General features: G+C 55.5%; 2 protein-coding genes across 4 annotated transcripts in view; one reads left to right on the plus strand and one right to left on the minus strand.

Annotated features, from left to right (window-relative positions):
* The first annotated feature begins 282 nt into the window (after positions 1-282).
* LOC140258141 (proton-coupled amino acid transporter 1-like) lies at positions 283-13,055 on the plus strand. 3 transcript variants are annotated; one of them, XM_072348169.1, is made up of 11 exons: positions 283-411; positions 1,399-1,582; positions 1,815-1,905; positions 2,179-2,267; positions 2,490-2,585; positions 3,260-3,344; positions 4,164-4,382; positions 4,562-4,660; positions 6,012-6,178; positions 8,877-9,046; positions 11,352-13,055. In XM_072348169.1, the coding sequence occupies exons 2-11, from the start codon at positions 1,440-1,442 to the stop codon at positions 11,615-11,617; spliced, it is 1,425 nt and encodes a 474-aa protein (XP_072204270.1). In that variant the 5' UTR covers positions 283-411; positions 1,399-1,439; the 3' UTR covers positions 11,618-13,055. The 3 variants fall into 3 exon arrangements, with proteins under 3 accessions (XP_072204270.1, XP_072204271.1, XP_072204269.1); XM_072348170.1 differs by having other exon boundaries at positions 325-411; positions 1,435-1,582; XM_072348168.1 differs by lacking the exon at positions 283-411 and having other exon boundaries at positions 1,391-1,582.
* Positions 13,056-13,331: 276 nt separating this feature from the next.
* Positions 13,332-17,935, minus strand: part of FAT2 (FAT atypical cadherin 2) — a 37,190-nt gene continuing 32,586 nt past the window's right edge. The window contains exons 21-23 of the mRNA XM_072348574.1: positions 16,766-16,919; positions 15,453-16,042; positions 13,332-14,807 (exon numbers count right to left, since the gene is read on the minus strand). Coding sequence (XP_072204675.1) covers positions 14,269-14,807; positions 15,453-16,042; positions 16,766-16,919 — 1,283 coding nt within the window. The 3' untranslated portion in view covers positions 13,332-14,268. The remainder of the gene's footprint in view (positions 14,808-15,452; positions 16,043-16,765; positions 16,920-17,935) is intronic.

Genomic DNA, 17,935 nt, shown 5'->3' on the forward strand with positions numbered 1-17,935 from the left:
GATGCATTGGTGGGGCATACTGTGTTATGGATGTAACAGATGTGTTAGTGGGACACACTGGTGGGATATCCTGTGGGATATGCTTGTGGGAAACACTGATGGTGCACACCAGTGGGACACGTTGGAGGGGCGCTTTGGTGCGCCATACTGGTGTGCCGCGCTGGTGGTCCCGCTGCAGTGTCACGCTGCTCACGCCAGGGGGCGCTCCAAGCCCCATTCCCGCAGCTCCTGCCTGCAGTTCCACCTCACGCCCACCAGGGGGCGCCATAAGGCCCAGCTCGCCCCGCTCCACCATTTTCGCCTTCACTTCTCTCCTTGCGCGTGCGCCGGCCGGGCGCGGTCAGCTGAGCGGGCCGTCACGTGACGGTGCGGCCGAAGGAGCGGGGCCGTCCGGCCCGGGGCGGCGTTGAGGTGCGGGGCCGGGCGGGCCGGGGCGGCGGCTGATGGGGCTCGGGGCGATTGATTGGCGGCTCGTAGGGACGCGGCCTCCGGGTGAGGCCGGCTGTGGCCGCCTCTGGCCTTGAGGCGCTGATCTGCGCTGCGAGCGGGGCAGAAACACGCGTGGAGGTGGCCGAGCGTCCCGCGCTCTCAGTGTGTGTGTGGGTCTGGGCCGTGTGGGCCGCACGGGAGGAGCCGATCTGCGGTGGGCGATCGCTGATCCCGTCCGCGTCGCTTCGTGCCGGTCGTTCGGTGCCGGTCGGCTCCCTGTGTAAACTCCGGCCGCAATCCTCGCCTGTTGGCATCGCCCGGCTGGCCCTGGGCGGTGTGACGTGTCCGCGCTGTGATTGATGGCGTTGTTGGGTTGCCCTGAGCCTGTTGCTGCTGCTCCGTGTGCCGGTTGCTGCACGCCGAGCCGGCCCCGGGTGAAACGGCGGTGCTGCGCTGAGGTGCTGCAGAGCAGCGCGGTTGTGTTGGTGGTGACGATGGGCTCTGCGCTGTGCTGCCCTTTGGGGGTCACTGCTTGCCGTCCCCTTTGGCCCGATCCCCGTGCCCTGCAGTGTCCTTTGGAACCCGGGTGGGGGCTGAAGGAATGGGAAGGGAGAAGTGAGATTCTGCAATGGTAGGTCAGGAGGATCGGGGCCGTGGAATCACACCTGTGCGGGATGTGGGCCGTTTCCTTGTGGCTGTCTGCAAAGGGACACCCCGTGGGTGTGCCCGTAACAGGGGCAGCAGCTCGGGGTAAAGTGCTTGGAGCCTTTGACCTGGGGCCACGTGGCTGGCAGCTGGGCGGGCATGCTGCCCTATAAATGCCTGCTGCGCTGCCAGCTGCAGTACCAGCTGTGGGTCCTCCTGCCATGGCCGGTACCAAACAACCCGGGGCGGCAGAGCCTGCTGTCCCCATGGAGCCCCGTGTCCCCATGGAGCCCCGTGTCCCCATGGAGCCCCATGTCCCCACAGGGCCGGATGTCCCTGCTGACGCTGCTCCATCCTCAGGGGCCATGTCCACCCGACGGCTGCGCAGTGAGGACTACAATGACTACAGCTCCACCGACGTGACCCCGGAGGGCAGCCCGCCTGCAGGCATCAATGGCTTCGCACGGCCCGAGTCCTACCAGCGCTTTGGGGAGAGCAATGGGACCACGTGAGTGTGTGCATTGGGGAGGGGAGAGCTGGGGGCTGCATCCAAAGCAGCGCAGCCAGCAGGGTGAGGGAGGTGATCCTGCCCCTCTGTGCTGGTTGGACGCTCACTTGGAGTGTTGCATCCAGATATGGAGCTCTCAGTGTGGGAGAGATGTGGTTCTGTTGGAGTGACTCCAGAGGATGGTTCCAAAAGTCCTGTGATTCTATCATCCTTTCACCCTTCTGTCCCTCAGGTGGTACCAGACCCTTATCCACCTCCTGAAGGGGAACATTGGCACCGGGCTGCTGGGGCTGCCCCTGGCTCTGAAGAATGCCGGCATCCTGGTAAGCAGCTCCTCGAGGACCTTGTGGCAGTGGGGTTGCTGTGTGTTCCCCATGCTGTGCTCTGCATGGAAATAGAAAGGATTAAATACACCAGAAGACCTTTTTCATTTATCCGACCTATGCTCCCGTTGTTACCTTTGTAATAGCGCTGCACGAGGTAGTTTGAAAGACAATTCACATTGGTGTTTTGCTACATCCTAACTGCCCCATCATGCTCGTTCCTCCCATATCTGGGACTTCCTGTGGGATTATTCTCCCCTCTTTCCCCTGCAGTTGGGTCCCTTGAGCCTGCTGGTGATGGGTGTTGTGGCTGTGCACTGCATGAGCATCCTGGTGAAATGTGCCCACCACTTCTGCTACAGGTAAGGAGCAGCACCTGTCCTCCCACAGTTCTTCCATCCTTCCCTCTGGCTCCTGGGGTTTCCCTGAAGCCTCCCAGCAGCGGGCTGTCCACATGAAGCCTCAGCCAGGAGTCATTGCTGGGGCTTTATCACCAGCTGTTTACCCATGAGTACCGCTATGGGAACCTGGAGGTGGAACTGAGGTGACATCCCTTCCTTCTTTCTTCTCCCCACAATGGACAGGTTCCAGAAGCAGTTTTTGGACTACGGGGGGACTGTGATGTATGGGCTGGAGTCAACACCCAGCTCCTGGCTGCGGACACACGCCATCTGGGGAAGGTACTGCTGCCCCCAGGGCAGAGCTAGGCTGTAGATGGTGTTGGGACAGTGCTGGCAAACAGCACTAGGGGAAAAAAGGAGGGTAACACTGGGGTCTTTTGCTTAGGCAGGTGAGTCTTAAAGGGCGTGCTCTTACTTCAGTATAGTACTGAAAGGGTGGGAGAAGCATCTGTAGTGTTGGTGGGATGAGAGGTAATGGCCTCACATTGTGCCAGGGGAGGTTCAGGCTGCAGGTTAGGAAATGTTTCTCCAAAAGAGCAGCTGCCCAGGGAGGTGGGGGGGTCACCATCCCCGGAGGTGTTTGAGAACCACAGAGATGTGGCACTGAGGGATGTGGTTATGGGCATGGTGGAGGTGGGCTTGGGTTGGATTTGGGGATCTTAGGGGTCCGTTCCATCCTTAATGATTCCATGAATCTCTGATTAAAGATGAGGGAATCATGTGTGTGACAGTATTGGCTGGTGCTTACCCCACTGAGAGGTGGGAGTGGGGACTGGGGAGCCCAAGATCTGTGGGGCTGGGTGGGGGTACGTTCACTTTTCCAAGCATGGAAGGGAAGGGGCCTGCACATCCCAGCCCTTGGGGAAAGGAGCATTGCTGCTGGGTTTGAGCTAACCCAGCCGTGCCCCTATTTCTGAATGTCCCCTTTAATGAGTGCCCTTTTCCTTTCCTAGGCGTGTGGTGGGACTCTTCCTGATCCTCACTCAGCTGGGTTTCTGCTGTGTGTACTTTGTCTTTCTGGCTGACAATCTGAGACAGGTGAGGCTCCCGCTGTGTCCCAGCAACGCTCCTGTTTCAGGGGTGGGTGCTGCTTTGAAAGGCACAAATCCCATACCTGAGTATTTCTGAGATGCCCTGCAGTTTTGTAGGGATGGCTCACAGCCGCCTGTATTGACCAAGAGGAGCAGAGGCTCCTTCCTGGAAAGGGGAGGCAGGAATGGAGTCATGGAGGAAGCATCGTGCTTCTGATGTGCTGCCCAGCTCACTGATTGCCTTATCGATACTCGGTGCGGACAGCAGTGCACAATGGCATGACATGAACCTCTCTCGGTCTTGTTTGTGTTCCAGTTTTTTTTTGCCTCATCCCGTGGGCCCGGAGCTTAATTACAGGTTGTGTTGGAAGAGTTTCCTTCTGCCAAGCATTGGGTGAAAATAAACAGAAACTCTGAACCTGCTTGGCTCCCGTGCTGCAGGAAGCTGCCAGTACATCCGTCCCCGTTCACAGCCCCTGCATGGCTCGGTGCTTTGCAGATGATGCTGAGCATCGCTCCCCCGATGTGCTCCTACAACCACAGTCAGGTTCCTCCCACCACAGCAGTGCCCTTTGCCTCTTTACATGGGGCTGGGTACGCTGCTCTCAGTGATGGGCAGTGGGCAGCACACCTATGTTCTGGGGAGGCTCAGCCACCCAATTCCTGGGCCACAGCCCTTTGTGGAGCTGAGAACATGGCCTGGACTCCCTATAGGGTGAAAGAGCCTAAGGGAAGGATGAATGACTTCTATTGGGAAAAGTTAGTTTGCCTGGACTTCCAACATCCATCACGATGGGATTCATTGGGCATTCCTGTGTTTTCCCAGGTTGTTTCCTCTGCCAACAGCACCACCTTTGACTGCCAGTCCAACAGGACGGTGACCCTCACGCCCACCATGGACTCCCGGCTCTACATGCTCTCCCTGCTGCCTTTTGTGGTGCTGCTGTCGTTCATCCAGAATCTCAAGATCCTGTCCATCTTTTCCATGCTGGCCAACCTGGCCATGCTCATCAGCCTTGTTGTGATCTACCAGTACATTGTCAGGGTACGTGCACCGCCCTGGTTTTTGTGACACACTGTGTGTTGGCAGAGCTTGGTGGTGGGGTTGGGCTGGTGTCTATTGGCCTTTCCCTCTGCCTCATGGAGAAGGGAGCTGTGGGGATGAGCTGTGCTCTGAGCTGTGCTCTGAGCTGTGCTCTGAGCTGCATGTGGGCTGTTTTCCAGGACATCCCTGATCCCAGAGCCCTGCCTCTCGCCGCAGCCTGGAAGACCTACCCTCTGTTTTTTGGCACGGCCATCTTTGCTTTTGAAGGCATCGGGGTGGTAAGTCCTGGTGTGTGGCTCAGCCCCCGCTTGGGCTTGCAGTCAGCACCTGCTCTGCACCACAGCTGTATTTGCAGATGAATTTTTCAGGCCGTAGCCCAGCTTCTGGGTGATGCTGTTGGCTCCAGGCTGTTTCCTGGGTCAAACTTGGTTGCGCACGCTCCAAACCTCAGGTTGGGTGCTGTAAGCTGGGCTCTCCAGGAGCTTCATAGAGCCTTTGGCTCTGCTGGAAGGGATTGATCAGAGCCAGATCCTGGCTCTTGGTACCAGCCTGGATCCCAGAGTCTGGGGGCAAAAGCACAACTATACATGATCCGTTCCCATCTCTGCTGGCATCGCCTTCCTTCAGCCACACAGCCTCAGCCCACACAGTGCCAGCTTGGCACGTGCCTTGTGTATGAGGCTGTAAATGTATGCATCCCACCTCTGGCTGGTCTGCGCCACACCGAGCGAGTTATCTTGGGCTGCACATAAAGTACACACCATATGGTTAATGTATATAAGTAGGAGAGCTCTTTTTATTTCTTTATAATTTTTTTATTAAAACATAAAAAAGAAAAGGGGGCAACAAAAAGATAAAAGGAGCAGGTTGGCTGCATCTGCTGTAAACAGAGGAGCTGGGAAGGAGGCGGGGTGGGTGGGAAGCATAATGGCCCACTGAGATGCTGCAGGTTGTTTCCGGAGCTCCCTTCAAAGTAGGAATAAGTGTTTTCATCTCATAATATGAGGTAGCTGTGTAAACATGGGGCTGCAGCGTGCCAGGTCCCTGCAGGAGGGGCATTTGCAGATTGCTGTGCCCAGGACAGAGGGCTCGTGCTGGAGCATGAAACACACACACAGGCACGGCTGGGAGGTGGAGCAGCACATAAAACCTATTCTGATCCTGCTACATCAGCAGTTGTGTGCCTGTCTTTTTCCTTGAAATTCCCACCACCCAAGGACGGCTATAAAAAAAAAAGTAGTAGCTGAAATACTTGAGGCAAATAGTAGCACAAAGGCAGGGGATTGTCCCTACTCTTTTTCCTTAATCCCCTTTTTTTAATTGCTTTACCTGTTTGCAATCTGCCCGTACATACTTGCAGGGAGAGGAAAAAGGGTTTCAGCCTTTTCAGTCTGTGCTGTGAGTAATAACTGTAAGGCACTGTCCCACTGGGCTGGGAGCAGAGGGTTCACATCTCTGGGGCAGCAGCTGGTGGGGTGTCCAGATTCCTTGCATGGCCCTGGGTGCTCTGCAAGGCCCTGGATGCAGAGGGCAGTCTTCAGCCCTGGGGTTGTCCCACAAGGTTAGGAATGCAGAGGAATGGGGAGGACCCCCTGTTCCATCCTCCTCTTCCTCCTGCTCCTCTCACAGGTGCTGCCTTTGGAAAACAAGATGAAGAACCCACGGCAGTTCCCTCTGATCCTCTACGTGGGGATGACGATCGTTACCATCCTGTACATCAGCTTGGGTGTGCTGGGCTACCTGCGCTTCGGGGCAGCCATCCAGGCCAGCATAACGCTCAACCTGCCCAACTGCTGGTGAGTGCTGCCCGGGGATGTTTTCATTACTTGCCCAGGTGAGCCTGGAGGGAGATGGAACCACCCAGAGGAGCTGTCACCCACATCCCTTAGGATTCTTCCCTTGGGGTTATGTGGCTGTGTGGTGCAGGGCTCTGTATTTATCCTTGAGAAGGAATGTAAGCAGCTCCTTTATCTTTGGGACCAGAAGTGTGGAGGCTCTTAGCATTCAAATGTTGGGCAGGACTCAGGAGTTTGTGAGGCTGATGTGGTCACCCCGTGGGGCTGGGAGCCCTTCCAGATGGGGTCTCAGGCTGTGTGTGGCTCTGGGTCATATTACCAGCCCCTATTCACAGCTGCTAACCCATAGTGCTGGCAACCTCAGCTGTGTCTGCTCCATAGGAGCACATTCCATTTAGAAGAGGATAAAGTGATTCAGACTACAGAAAGATCCTACATCACCTCTGTGTTTCTAGGAGCGTCCCCACTTGGTGACTGGGGGTGGGCAGGGCAGGGCTGTCAGGCAGGGCACGGGGAAGCCCAGCAGCACGGGGCAGGAGTGCTGTGTCTGCAGTGACTCAGAGCGTGGAATGCTTCAGTGTCTGCACGTTTCTTCCTGGCAGAACACCTGATGTAGGCTGTAAACACTGAACTTGGAAATGCATTATCTTGTTAAAGGCAAATGACTTGAGCAGAGGCTGGGAAAGTCAAACTGAAGCCTTGAGGACTTATTCTCAGGCATGTGTTGCCCAGGAGGTGATGGGTGAAGGTTTGCTTTGGGAACAAGTGCTTTGCCAGCGGGTTTTGTCCTCGGTAGCACAAGACAGCAGCTGCAGAAGGATCAGAAAGGTTTGGGGTCAGAGATCCATTGGTGTAGGTACAGTTGAGGGCTGAGCAGGGGATGCTGCACCCTTCCCTCACTGCAGCCATTGCCTGGAGGTCTCCAGGAGCACTTTTAGTGAATGTGTAGTGGAATCGTTGAGATAGAGGGTGACTCAGGGCTTTCCAGCTGCATTGCTCCATAACCACAGCTTCCTCAAGAGAGGAGTGTTGGTGCCCAGGGCTGACCACAGCCTCCTGAAATACTGCTCTGCTCGGCAGAAATCCCTCCTAGCAGCCTCCGGAGTTGCTTCACCCTGAAAGGTGCCATCCTGAAAGGGAAGGAGGGGGAGATGTTGGCTGTGTGCAGCCCATTGGAGGTGTATGGTGACCAAACTTATAGCTGAAGGAGGATTTCTGTGCCCCATGTGGCCTTGGGGTTTTTTGTTGTTAGGAGCTGATTCTTGAGCTCTCCCTTTTCTTGGTATTCAAACTGCCCTTTGTCCTTGCCTGACCTGTGCATAACTGAGACCCAGCCTTAATCTGAACCTTTCTTTTTCTTTTTTTTTTCTTTAATTTTATTTTAATAACATCTCTTAAACATAGATTGCCTTCGAGCCCTTAATTGCTTTATGACATTCCCTTCATCAAGCAGTAGGAGGTGAGGAGCATAGGATAGGTGGCTCAAGGCTACTGTGCACCTGGGCTTGGGAGCACGGTGTGCTCGGCTGAGCGCTGCCCTCTGGACTCTGCTGATAGCTCTGCCCTTTGTTGGCTGCAGAATCGCTGGGTAATGTGGTTTGGGGAGAGTATGGTGAGATTGTTGGGTCCGACCAACTGCTCAAAGCAAAACCTGCTTAAATGTTGAGTGTCAGTAAGGATGGAGACTCCCAGCCTCCCTGTGCCCTGTCTTGGTGCTGACTTACCTTCTGGATGCAGCTCTGCTGCCTCTCTGATTTCTGTCCCCTCGAGCAGAGTCTATCTTTGACTTCTCCATGTCCTCCCAGAAGATAAAATCCACCTGGTTATAAACAGGAATAAAGGAGCTTTTTTCCTTTGTTCAACCCAGAAGTGGAGTTTTCCCAGTGAAGCTCAAGCTGATCACCACCTCTGGGGGTGGGTGATGGACGCAGCTCCATTCCAGGTCATGGGCTGAGAGCGGGCACTGCAGGCTGTGGGCAGTATTGGTGCTGCTGCCCATCTCTGAGGATGGGGTGTTTCCTAATGCTTGGGTATCTGGGTGTTGTCTGTGTGTGCTCACCTTGTGTCACTGCAGACATTGACCTGGTCAGGCAGCCAGAGCCTGCACCCCTCCATGAGCAGTGTTGATCCTGCAGGACACATTGCTTTGTGCAGTGCTGGCATACATGAGTGTCTAGAAATGTAGTTGGGTGCCTTGTTTCAAGGAGCATGTTGGACTCCAGCCCTCAGGCCAGGGACACAACAGATATCCCCATGCCCTTGGGAGGAGTTAGGAGCAGAACACCACTTGGTCTGATTTGCTTTTATTTTGAAACAGCCCTTTGCATCTGTGCCCAGGAGATTTCCCAAGGGGAAGCAGCACTTGGGAGGCTGCTGGCCCCACTGCTGACCTCCTGCTCCTTACACAGAGCTGGAGCCTCTAATTAGGTGTGGACATGTTGCAATGGCTTCGATGTTGTGCTATCTCCTTGCTGTCTCTTGCACAAGAGATATCTTGGTGTATTGAATGCATTACCCCTTATTGTGCCAGAAAAGAGCTGGGACACAGAAGTCCTTGTAGGCAGAGTGTTCCTGCTGTGCCTTATGGGGTTGGAACCATAGTATATCCCAAGTTGGAAGGGCTCCATAAGGACCATTGAGTCCAACTCCTGGATTGGCACAGGAACACATCTCACCGTTCTTTCCTTCTCATTTGCAGGCTGTACCAAGCTGTCAAGCTGCTCTTCTCCTTTGGGATCTTCTTCACCTATGCTGTGCAGTTCTACGTCCCTGCTGAGATCATCATCCCTCCACTGGTTGCCCGTGTGTCAGAGAGCTGGGGCTGGTTGGTCAACCTGCTGCTGCGGGTAGTCCTGGTCAGCATCACCTGTGAGTAGAAAGCAGCCTGTCCCAGAGCTTTTGTCCCACTGTCTGAGTCCCACTGGATTTGGAGGAGCCATCAAATCCCATCAAATTTTGTAGGATGCATCCCAGCAGCTGATCTGGTGCTTGGGTGGCCTACATTGGAGCTTTGGAAGGGTGCAGATGCGTCAAGAGTGAGATCTTCTTATCCAACAGTCATATGCTGGCTAGAACAGCAAGACTTGAGGGTACCCTCTGCTTCTCCAGCTTGGAGTTGAGGGCTTGGAAGGGTTTTTCAGGTGGCTTTTAGTGGCTGTAGGAGCTCAGAGACCTCATGGAGGGCTGTGATCTGTGCCAGTTCTGCACTAAGGTACAGCCTAGTGCTCGCTATAGAAGTCAATTGTTATGTGCAGCTGCTCCCATGAGATTGAAGTTCAGTTGAACTCATGATGTTAACAATTGGGAATGAGGTCTGGCCTATCTGCCTTCTTCAAGGAGGGAAAATCTGAGCTGGGAAAAGCAAGTTTGTGGAAGCTTGAGGAGCATCAGTTCAGTGAAGCCCAGGGGTGTCTGATTTTTGGCTGGCTATGATTCCTGTAAACCAAGTCCTTGCTGTTCTCAGCACAGCTGAGACGCTTCACTGAGCTTCCAGGCATCACCCCCCAAAGCACAGTGTTCCTGCTGAGCGTCACGGACCTGATCCTGTGTCCCAGCAGCTCTGCTTTGTGCTTAGTTGCATTATGGCCAGGAGCTGTGTGTCTGTGTCTGCTCTGCAGCCAAAGTAGCTTCCCCATCCCATTATTGCTCAGCGCGTGAGAAGAGGAAGCTTTGATCTTGCTGCCTTTCATTTCCTCAAAGCAAGAGGAGAAAAACCTCTCTGTGTCCATTCTGCCATTTCCCACCCTCATGTGGCAGAGCTTCAGGAATGTTTGATCTTGGGCCCTTTCCTTCCTGCCCCACAGCGCTTAGATCCCATTGGGCTCTGGTGCTGGGGAGGCTCAGAAGTTGGGGTGCACCAGAATGGGGAGCATGATTGACAGCAGCACTCATACCCTCTGCTTTGGGGTGGAAAAGCAGCAGGGTGTTGGAAGGACGCTGGTGCCTTTGTACCTCCTTCCCTTATCTTTCCATATAAGAAACTGCTGTTGGCAAGGATAAAAGCAATCGGGGGGCTGCATGAATATTCATGGCATGAGCGTGTGGCCACAGAACATCGTGGCTTTGGCTTCCAAAGAGAGGATGCAATTTGGTGTATGGGTGTCTTTCAAGCTCAGACTTCAAACCCAGTGCCCTTAAAACCCCCTTGGAACAATTCCCTGTGGAAAGCCCGGCCGTTCCCCTGGAGGTAGAAGGCTGCAGCTGGCACTTCAGCTCTGTTTTTTTGGGGGGAGGGGGTTCCTTCTGTTTGCTGGGAGCCCACAGAGCGCTGTGGGGTGGGCTGAGGATGTGCTGCCCAAAGCCTGGTGCTGTGGGTGCTCTTGGAGCATGAATGCTGTGAGGTTTGCAGCCCCTCATTGGAAGCTGGAAGGAGGCTCCTGGGGGATTTTCCTTTGCTGCAAATGTTCTCCCCTGGGCTGTGCTCTGGGGGCAGAGGGGCTCTGACTGCTTACCAACCACACACGTTCATTCAGGGTGGGCTTTTCCCCACGCCTCCTCTTTTTGTGGGCTCTCTGAGGTTTTACAGCTCCCCAGGTGTGAGGCGGAGACCTGGGGGTGCGGGGGAGATTGGGTTGGGGATGCTTCTGTGAGCAGCACCCTTCTGCTGGGGCATTGCCCAGCCCTCTGCAGCAGCACATGGGGAACTTCATTAGCTCAGTGAAAAGCCTTAATTGCTTAGGAGGCTGTTGCTGGAAGCATGCAGCCTTCTGTTCAGAGCACAGAGAAAGGTGCAGGGTCACCGTGCAAGCAGTGGCATGGGACAGCTTTGCTTCAACAGCTCCTAGCTCAGAGCAGGGTCCAGCTCCTGGAGTAATGTGTCCAGACATGGAGTCCTTAGAGACATGGATCTGTTGGAGTTCCTCCAGATTTGGACCATAAAGTGATCTGAGGGATGGAACTCCTCCCCTAGGGGACAGGCTGAGAAGGCTTTAGGGAGATTTTTATGATACGGGTGGTGAGGCAATGGCACAGGTTGCCTGGAGAGGTGGTGGTGCCCCATCCCTGCAGACACCCAGTGCAAGGCTGGAGGGGCTCTGAGCACTGATGGAGCTGTGGGTGTCCCTGTTCAGTGCAGGGGAGTTGGACCAGGTGGACTTTAAGGGTGCCTTCCAACTCAAACGATTCTGTGATTCTATGAGCTCCTGACAGCCCCGTGTTGCCCTTCTTCCCCCAGGTGTGCTGGCCATCCTTATCCCCCGCCTGGACATCGTCATCTCATTGGTGGGCTCAGTCAGCAGCAGTGCACTGGCTCTCATCTTCCCCCCGCTGCTGGAGATCGCCACCTACTACACAGAGGGCATGCATCCACTGCTCATTGCCAAGGACGTGCTCATCAGCCTCTTTGGCTTCGTCGGCTTCGTGGTGGGCACCTATGAGGCACTGGTGGAGCTGGCATCGCCTGCTGCTGTTATCAATGGCACCAGCACCTCGGGGCAGTGATGGTCCCTGCTGGGTGGTGGCACACAGGCTGGGTGCTCAGCCTTCTCCTCCTGCACAACGCGGTGGGTTTGGGCTGTGAGGGTTGTGGGGGTGGCACAGCACTCATCCCCTCCACACTCCTGTACATAGTTACTTTGGGAAGGGTGGGGGGGGATCCTGGGCTTGTGGACTTTATTTTTTACTGTTATTTTATCTTTTTTATTTTGACTCCTTCCCATATTTCCCCCCCATCCCATCACTCTGGGACTGTTCTTCTCCGTGCCAGTTTGTTGGTGTTTTTCATTTTCCCCTCCTTTCCCCCCCTCCACCTCTCAGCACTTTATTTTACAGCAACAAAGAAACCTCAGCTCAGTTTGGAGGAGTAGAGCTGCCTCCTCACCCTGGCCCTCGGGGATGCAGAGCAGCGCTGGGTGCGAGCATTGCTGGTGCAGGTCCCGCTGTGCTCTGGTTTCCAGCTCTTTCATGCAGAGAGGGCTGGCACTGGAAGGTCCTATTTGTTCCTTTTTCTTTCTTTCTCATGCACACATACCCCTCACACGGTTTTTGGCATTAGGAATTCAGGTGTGCAGAGCCCGTGCTCTGCAGAAACACAGCGCCTTGTTTGCTGCGCTCTGGCTGCGTCTGCAGTCTCCCACTGAATGTCACAGCCCCCAAAAGAACACTGATAATGTTCTTTTCCTTCCTGGCCCCAATGGCAGCTCCCAGCAGGAGGCAGCACGTTGCACTGCTTCCTCTCCTCCTGCTGCTGGTATTGGGGCAGGTGCACATTGGGCACAGGCTCTGGCCTTGCTGCACTTTGCCTTTCTGCTGCTTTTTTGTTGTTGTTTTAGAAGGCAGATGAGAGCAAATCCTCCATGGGGTATTTCTTACTGGTGGTGCAGCTGCACTAAGGAAGGAAATGGCACATGGAATGGTGTGCACGCAGCCAGCAGGGCTCTGAGCTCCCTGCAGATGGGAGAGGTGCAATATCTGTACCCGGTGCTGGCACTGCTGTCCCCTGGCAGGGGATGCCTGGCAGTCCTAACAGGAGGGACGGCCCTGTTCTGGGGTACAGCTGTGTGATGTGTGTGTCTCCAGCACTGGGGTTAGTGGGTTTGCTGGAGTGGTACATAGCACTGAGCTTGCTTTGCACTCACAGGGCACCATGGCAGTGTCAAGCAGTGTCTGGTGAAGTTTTGGTTGTATTGGGCTGAAGCACAGCGGGCTGGTGGGAAACAAATGGGATACCAGGAGGACCTGGTATGGGACCAGGGGGACACGAAACTGTGATGCTCGTGTGTTGTAGCTGCTCCACGACCAGGGGAATTGTGTACATACAAAGGTGATTAATGTCTGTGTTGTGTGCCTATGGATATTGTCAGCGTGGGTCGGTGCCCACTGCTGCAGCACCTGAATCATGTATCTCACTTTAATCAATAAATAAGAGTTATTTTTTACATGGAAAGGTTCTGGGATGAGGTGGGGCTTCTCTTCCCCACGTCCAGAGGAGCAGGAGGGCTGGGGAGATATGAGAGGACCCCATTGGGGTGCCCAGGGCAGCAGTGTGCTGTCAGCACCAGTGACTTCCTATGGCTTTGGTAACTTGGCCTTGGCTTGCTGCACCAGTACATTGCTGGGGTGCTGCTGTGCAGACTGAGGTGTTCTAAGGGCTGTTCTTTGCTGGAGCCATATCTTAGTTGCAAAGGAATCAAGTGTTATCCAATGAAATCATAATAGTGAAAAACCAAACAAACCAAACCAACTCTTTTAATACTTTGCAACAAAAAAGTTCAACAAAACAGTGAAAAAAATATTCCATCAAACAACCGACCAAAGCGAACCTCTCACAAGAAACAATACAATCCCAAGCAGGAGGCTGGATGGGCCTGTCCGTGGGCAGCACCTGGTGCCTGTCCTGTGTTGGAGGTGCCACGCGGGCAGTTTGTTTGGTCCATTATGGATACAACAGACCCAGGACCCCTTGCTGGGGGTGGCAGGGCTGGGTACTGTAGTCACCAGCTGGGGCCCATGAGAGCTGTGGGTATGGCTGTGCCAGTCTCTGTGCCCATTGCTCTGTGGCTGGGTGCCCTGCAGCAGGTTTCAGTCTACTCCTCAGTGCTCGGTTCTTCTGTAGAAATGGATTTAAGTTCGCTTTCTTGGACTTCTTTTTGCCATGTGAGGCTGTGCTGGTGATACTGGCTGCCTATTCCTATCTCTCACCCTGGGGAACAGATGGAGAAGAGGCTGTGCACCAGCTGCACCATCCCACTGGGCAAACCATCTCCCTGATGCAAACTCAGGGCCAGAGCTGGATGCAGGGAGACCTGTGTGCCACCTGGGCTTGGCCATTGCTGGTCCTTCCGTGCTTCCTCCGCCACCACTGTCCCTGTGGTGCTGCTCTGCTCCTCCCCATGGCTGGGCAGCACAGAGCGGTAGATGTGTGGTGCCCACAAAGTGTATTAGTCATTAGCATCCCAGGAGCATCCGCCACGTCCTGGCTGTGGCTGGAGCATTTCCCCTCTGTCTGCAGTGCAGGGACAAGGATCCAGCCAAGTTACAGCCCAGCCATGCAGGGGGAGATGCTGCAAGCTGGGCCAGGGGAACCGCAAATCCCCTGGTATCGCATGCCAGCTCCGGCACTTCCCATCTCATCCCAAGGACGAGTCTCTCTGTTAGAACATCACCTCCTCGCAGCTGCCGTAGTCACTCTCCACCATGTCAGAGCCCTCATAGTTGGGGGGTGGTGGGGGCTGGGTGCGCAGGGCGGGCGGATGGGCCCCCACCTCACAGTCAGCATAGGAAGGCTGAGCCACACTCAGCCGCATGCTCACCCGCTTGTAGCCAGGATCTGGTGGGTACGGGGCACCTTCACCCTGCACCAGCTGGGCTGGGTAATAACTGATGGCCGTGTACTCGTTCTGGCATTGGGATGCTGCCATCTCCACGGGACCCAGCGGTAGGAGGTCCTCCAGATTCTGGTTGCTGTAGCGGGGAGGGATGGGTGCCCGCTTGTTGCTTTGGTCCAGTGGGAAAGGGAAACCCCCATAGAGAGTGACTGGCTCCGGGTCTGCTGGTGGAGGGGGTGGTGGGGGGAGAGGAGGGTGGGAGGAGGGCATGGCGGGGGGACCTTGGATGATCTCGTAGTGGGAGTATTCCTGGACGTCGGAGGACAGGTAGCGTGGTGGCCAGTAGGTGGTTTCTGCTGGGTACACTGGAAGGAAACAGAGCTGTGTTAGCTGTGTGCTGCGAGGGCTGCTTTCTCCCTGCTGCTAATTCCTGCTGTATAAGCCTGAGCTGCAGGAGATGTGGCAGCCAAAGAGAGGAACGATGGGAAGCAGGCAGTTGAGTTGTAGTGTCTGCCCTGGGAACAGAGGAAGCTTTGGGGCTCGCACTGGGACCTAAAAGGCACTCCTCATCGTGCCACATGGGTGCAAGAAGCTGGCACAGTGATGGGATGGGGCAGAGCAAGTGACTCACTGGAGCTCTCTCCCTGTACCTCCCTTTGTCTGTACCTCTGGTATAACCTGATTTTTAGGTGGCCCTGCATGGACCCAAAGTTGGACTCGGTGATCCTCAGAGGTCCCTTCCAACCTGGGATAATTTATGGTACTTCCATCTGGCAGCTGTCCTTGATGCTGCTGAGCTCCTGGTGAGCTCTGGGCCATGCCAAGCAGGGACCTGGCTGCCTGGGGCTGCTTCCCTTTGTTGTGACCCCTCTGGCAGCTGATGCAGGGGATGCCACTACAAGTCACACTGAATTTTAGCATCTTGATTTCCACTGTTGGTCTCCTGCCTTTGCAAACCTACCATCCACCCCCCCCAGGGATAAAAGCAAGAGCAAGCTGTGGTTACTGACCCATCTCCTCCCTGGCCCAGGTGCACTTGACGAAGGACTCGTTGTCAGAGTTGGATGGGGGGGCCGGGGGCAGGTTAGGTGCCACACTGCACACGATGGTGCCGCGGTGCTTGGGCCCGTTGGCTGAGTTGAAGGTGACAAACTCAGGGGTACCGCTGGCTTTGCGCTGTTCCGGTGCCGCCCGGTCCAGGTTGTTGTGGGTCGCATCGCTGAGGATGTTGAGTTCAATGGGAGGCACGGCCTGAGTGCCCACACCCACGCTCTTGGAGAACTCGCTCTTGGACAGCAGATCGGGGTCCTCCCGTGCCACCGGTTTGTGGGCCTTGGCCCGGTGCCGGTAGCACTTGCGGAAGAACACAAAAGCCACAGCCAGGATGGCTGCCCCCAGCACACCAGCTGTGATCTCAGCTATCTCCTCAGGACCCACAGCCCAGTGCGTGGGCACGATGGCTGGTGTGATGATGGGCTGCGTGCAGTAATCGCCCTGGTAGTCTGATGGGCAGATGCAGCGGATGGAGCCCTGGGTGCTCACGCAGCGCCCGGCGTTAAGGCACGGGTTGTCCTGGCATTCCTCAGCCAGCTTCTCACACCTGGAGGGATGGAAACAGAGGCATCAGCCTGGGGGTGAGACCCAACCCATGGCATCCTGCTCTGAGCAATGCCTCTTTCCCACCATCCAGAAGGACGTGGGATTTCCCTTCCATCCCTTCCAGCAGCAATGACCTCCCCATATTAGGAAGAACCTGCTGGTTTTCCTTACTGTTACTGAAGAACCCCTGTGAGTTTTTCACTCTTATTTCTCGGCCAGGGCTCCAACGGCTGTGCCCGCAGTGCTGGTGAGCGCAGTATCACCGCACTGCCACCTAACGCCCAGAGCTGCATCACTCATTTCTATCTCCGCATTGATTCAGGGCATCGGTGTCCACCCTGGCCAAGCGACCCGGCCGGGAGATGGAGCTGCTGTGATGCTGCCCGTGCTGAGGTGGGTGTCACTGAGCTCCGAGCAGCCCCTGGGCGTCGTTGCTTCCCCAGCTGCAGGCATTTGGTATGCATTTACCCACGTACCAGGTGGGGAGGTATATCCATGCTATAATATTGCTGGTGAAAACTCCAGAGTGCTACTAACTACAGGGCTCAAGGCCTAAGGCAAACACCTTGCAGCCCAGCAATCAAGGGATCAGCAGCACAGCTGGCAGCCCCCGCACTGCATTGCTCCCACGTGGATCTAATGAGCTCCAGAAGCACACAACGCTTGTTGCTGAGGTCACGCTTTCAGCCATCCCTGGGAACACTCCGTCCCTTTCAGCCCTTACCTGTCGCCCAGGTACCACTCGGGGCACTGGCAGGAATACCCGGAGCCGGAGAGGACGCAGGTGCCGCCGTGCAGGCAGGGCTTGGACTCGCAGGGACTGTCCCCCAGCTCACAGCGCTCACCAGAAAACAGCCCGGGGCAGATGCACGTGTAACCTGCAGAGGTGAGAGGGTGCCGTTAAGGGGCTGCTGGGGAGGCGGACGGGCTGTTGCTGCTGGGTGGGATTTCGGTTCGTTGTTTCGTGCAGCTCCGAGCACGGGACCGCCCCGGCTCTGCAGAGCTCTTGCGATCCTTCGGCTGGTGGTGCCACGTGGAATGTTCCGGCATTCCACCCCTCAGCAGTCTGCAAAAGCCTTTGTTGCTCACCCGTAGCACAGCTTTAGAGCAATGCGAGCAGGGACAGACCTGTAGCCACATGTGTGCAGTGTTGTGCAGCCGGGACGTGCCGGCGCTTGCAGGGCAGATGCTGGACATAGTCTGTGGGGTTCGATACGTTTCACAGAGCTTTGCACCTGTGGTTTTAGTCGATGCGGTGCCGGGTTTGAATGTGACCCTCTCAGGGTCCTCGCTTGGTCACATGGCCCCTAGCCCACCCCAGCGAGCTCATAGGGACATGTCTGTGCATGTGTCTGTAATCCTGTGCCTGAGGTCTCTGAGCAGAGATCTGTACAAACTCATGATGTAACCTCATGCCCCCGCTGAGCACTTTGTGCCTCATGCTAACCTGTGATGCTCATGAGCAAGCTTACAGTTTTCCCATATACCTTCCCATAGCCCCAGGGAGTCACTGACTGCAATGGGAATAGATGAAGATCTTGGCTCGTTTCTGCCCAGATACCATCATTGCATGATCACATCTTGCCCAATTCCAACTCTGCTAATGGCTCCTTAAGCAAAGAGGATGTAGGGGAGAGGGTGGAATTTCTATTTGTGCTTGTGTTTTTTGGCAAAGCTGCTCGCTCCCAGGTCATGCCCACTCCTTAGAAATGCTCCTGCCCTGCAGGCCATGGTCTGATACCGAGAGCCAGGATGATGATCTCATGCCCCCAGCTGCTCCTGCACTGAGTCAGCCACCACCTGAGCCCCTGGGATGGGGCACATCTCCTTCTCCTTGCATAAGGATGCATCAAGGTGTTATGTCTTTCCCTTCTCTCTTCCTCCCCCCCATTCC

The sequence above is a fragment of the Excalfactoria chinensis genome, chromosome 13 (assembly GCF_039878825.1).
Source record: "Excalfactoria chinensis isolate bCotChi1 chromosome 13, bCotChi1.hap2, whole genome shotgun sequence".
In the NCBI taxonomy this organism is placed as follows: Eukaryota; Metazoa; Chordata; class Aves; order Galliformes; family Phasianidae; genus Excalfactoria; species Excalfactoria chinensis.

Bases quoted from the DNA above. Each gene is read 5' to 3' on its own strand.
- LOC140258141 (XM_072348169.1), top strand. From the start codon at position 1,440: ATGTCCACCCGACGGCTGCGCAGTGAGGACTACAATGACTACAGCTCC. The intron at 1,906-2,178 runs GTAAGCAGCTCC...TTTCCCCTGCAG, and splicing joins TGAAGAATGCCGGCATCCTG to TTGGGTCCCTTGAGCCTGCT. The intron at 9,047-11,351 runs GTGAGTAGAAAG...TTCTTCCCCCAG, and splicing joins AGTCCTGGTCAGCATCACCT to GTGTGCTGGCCATCCTTATC.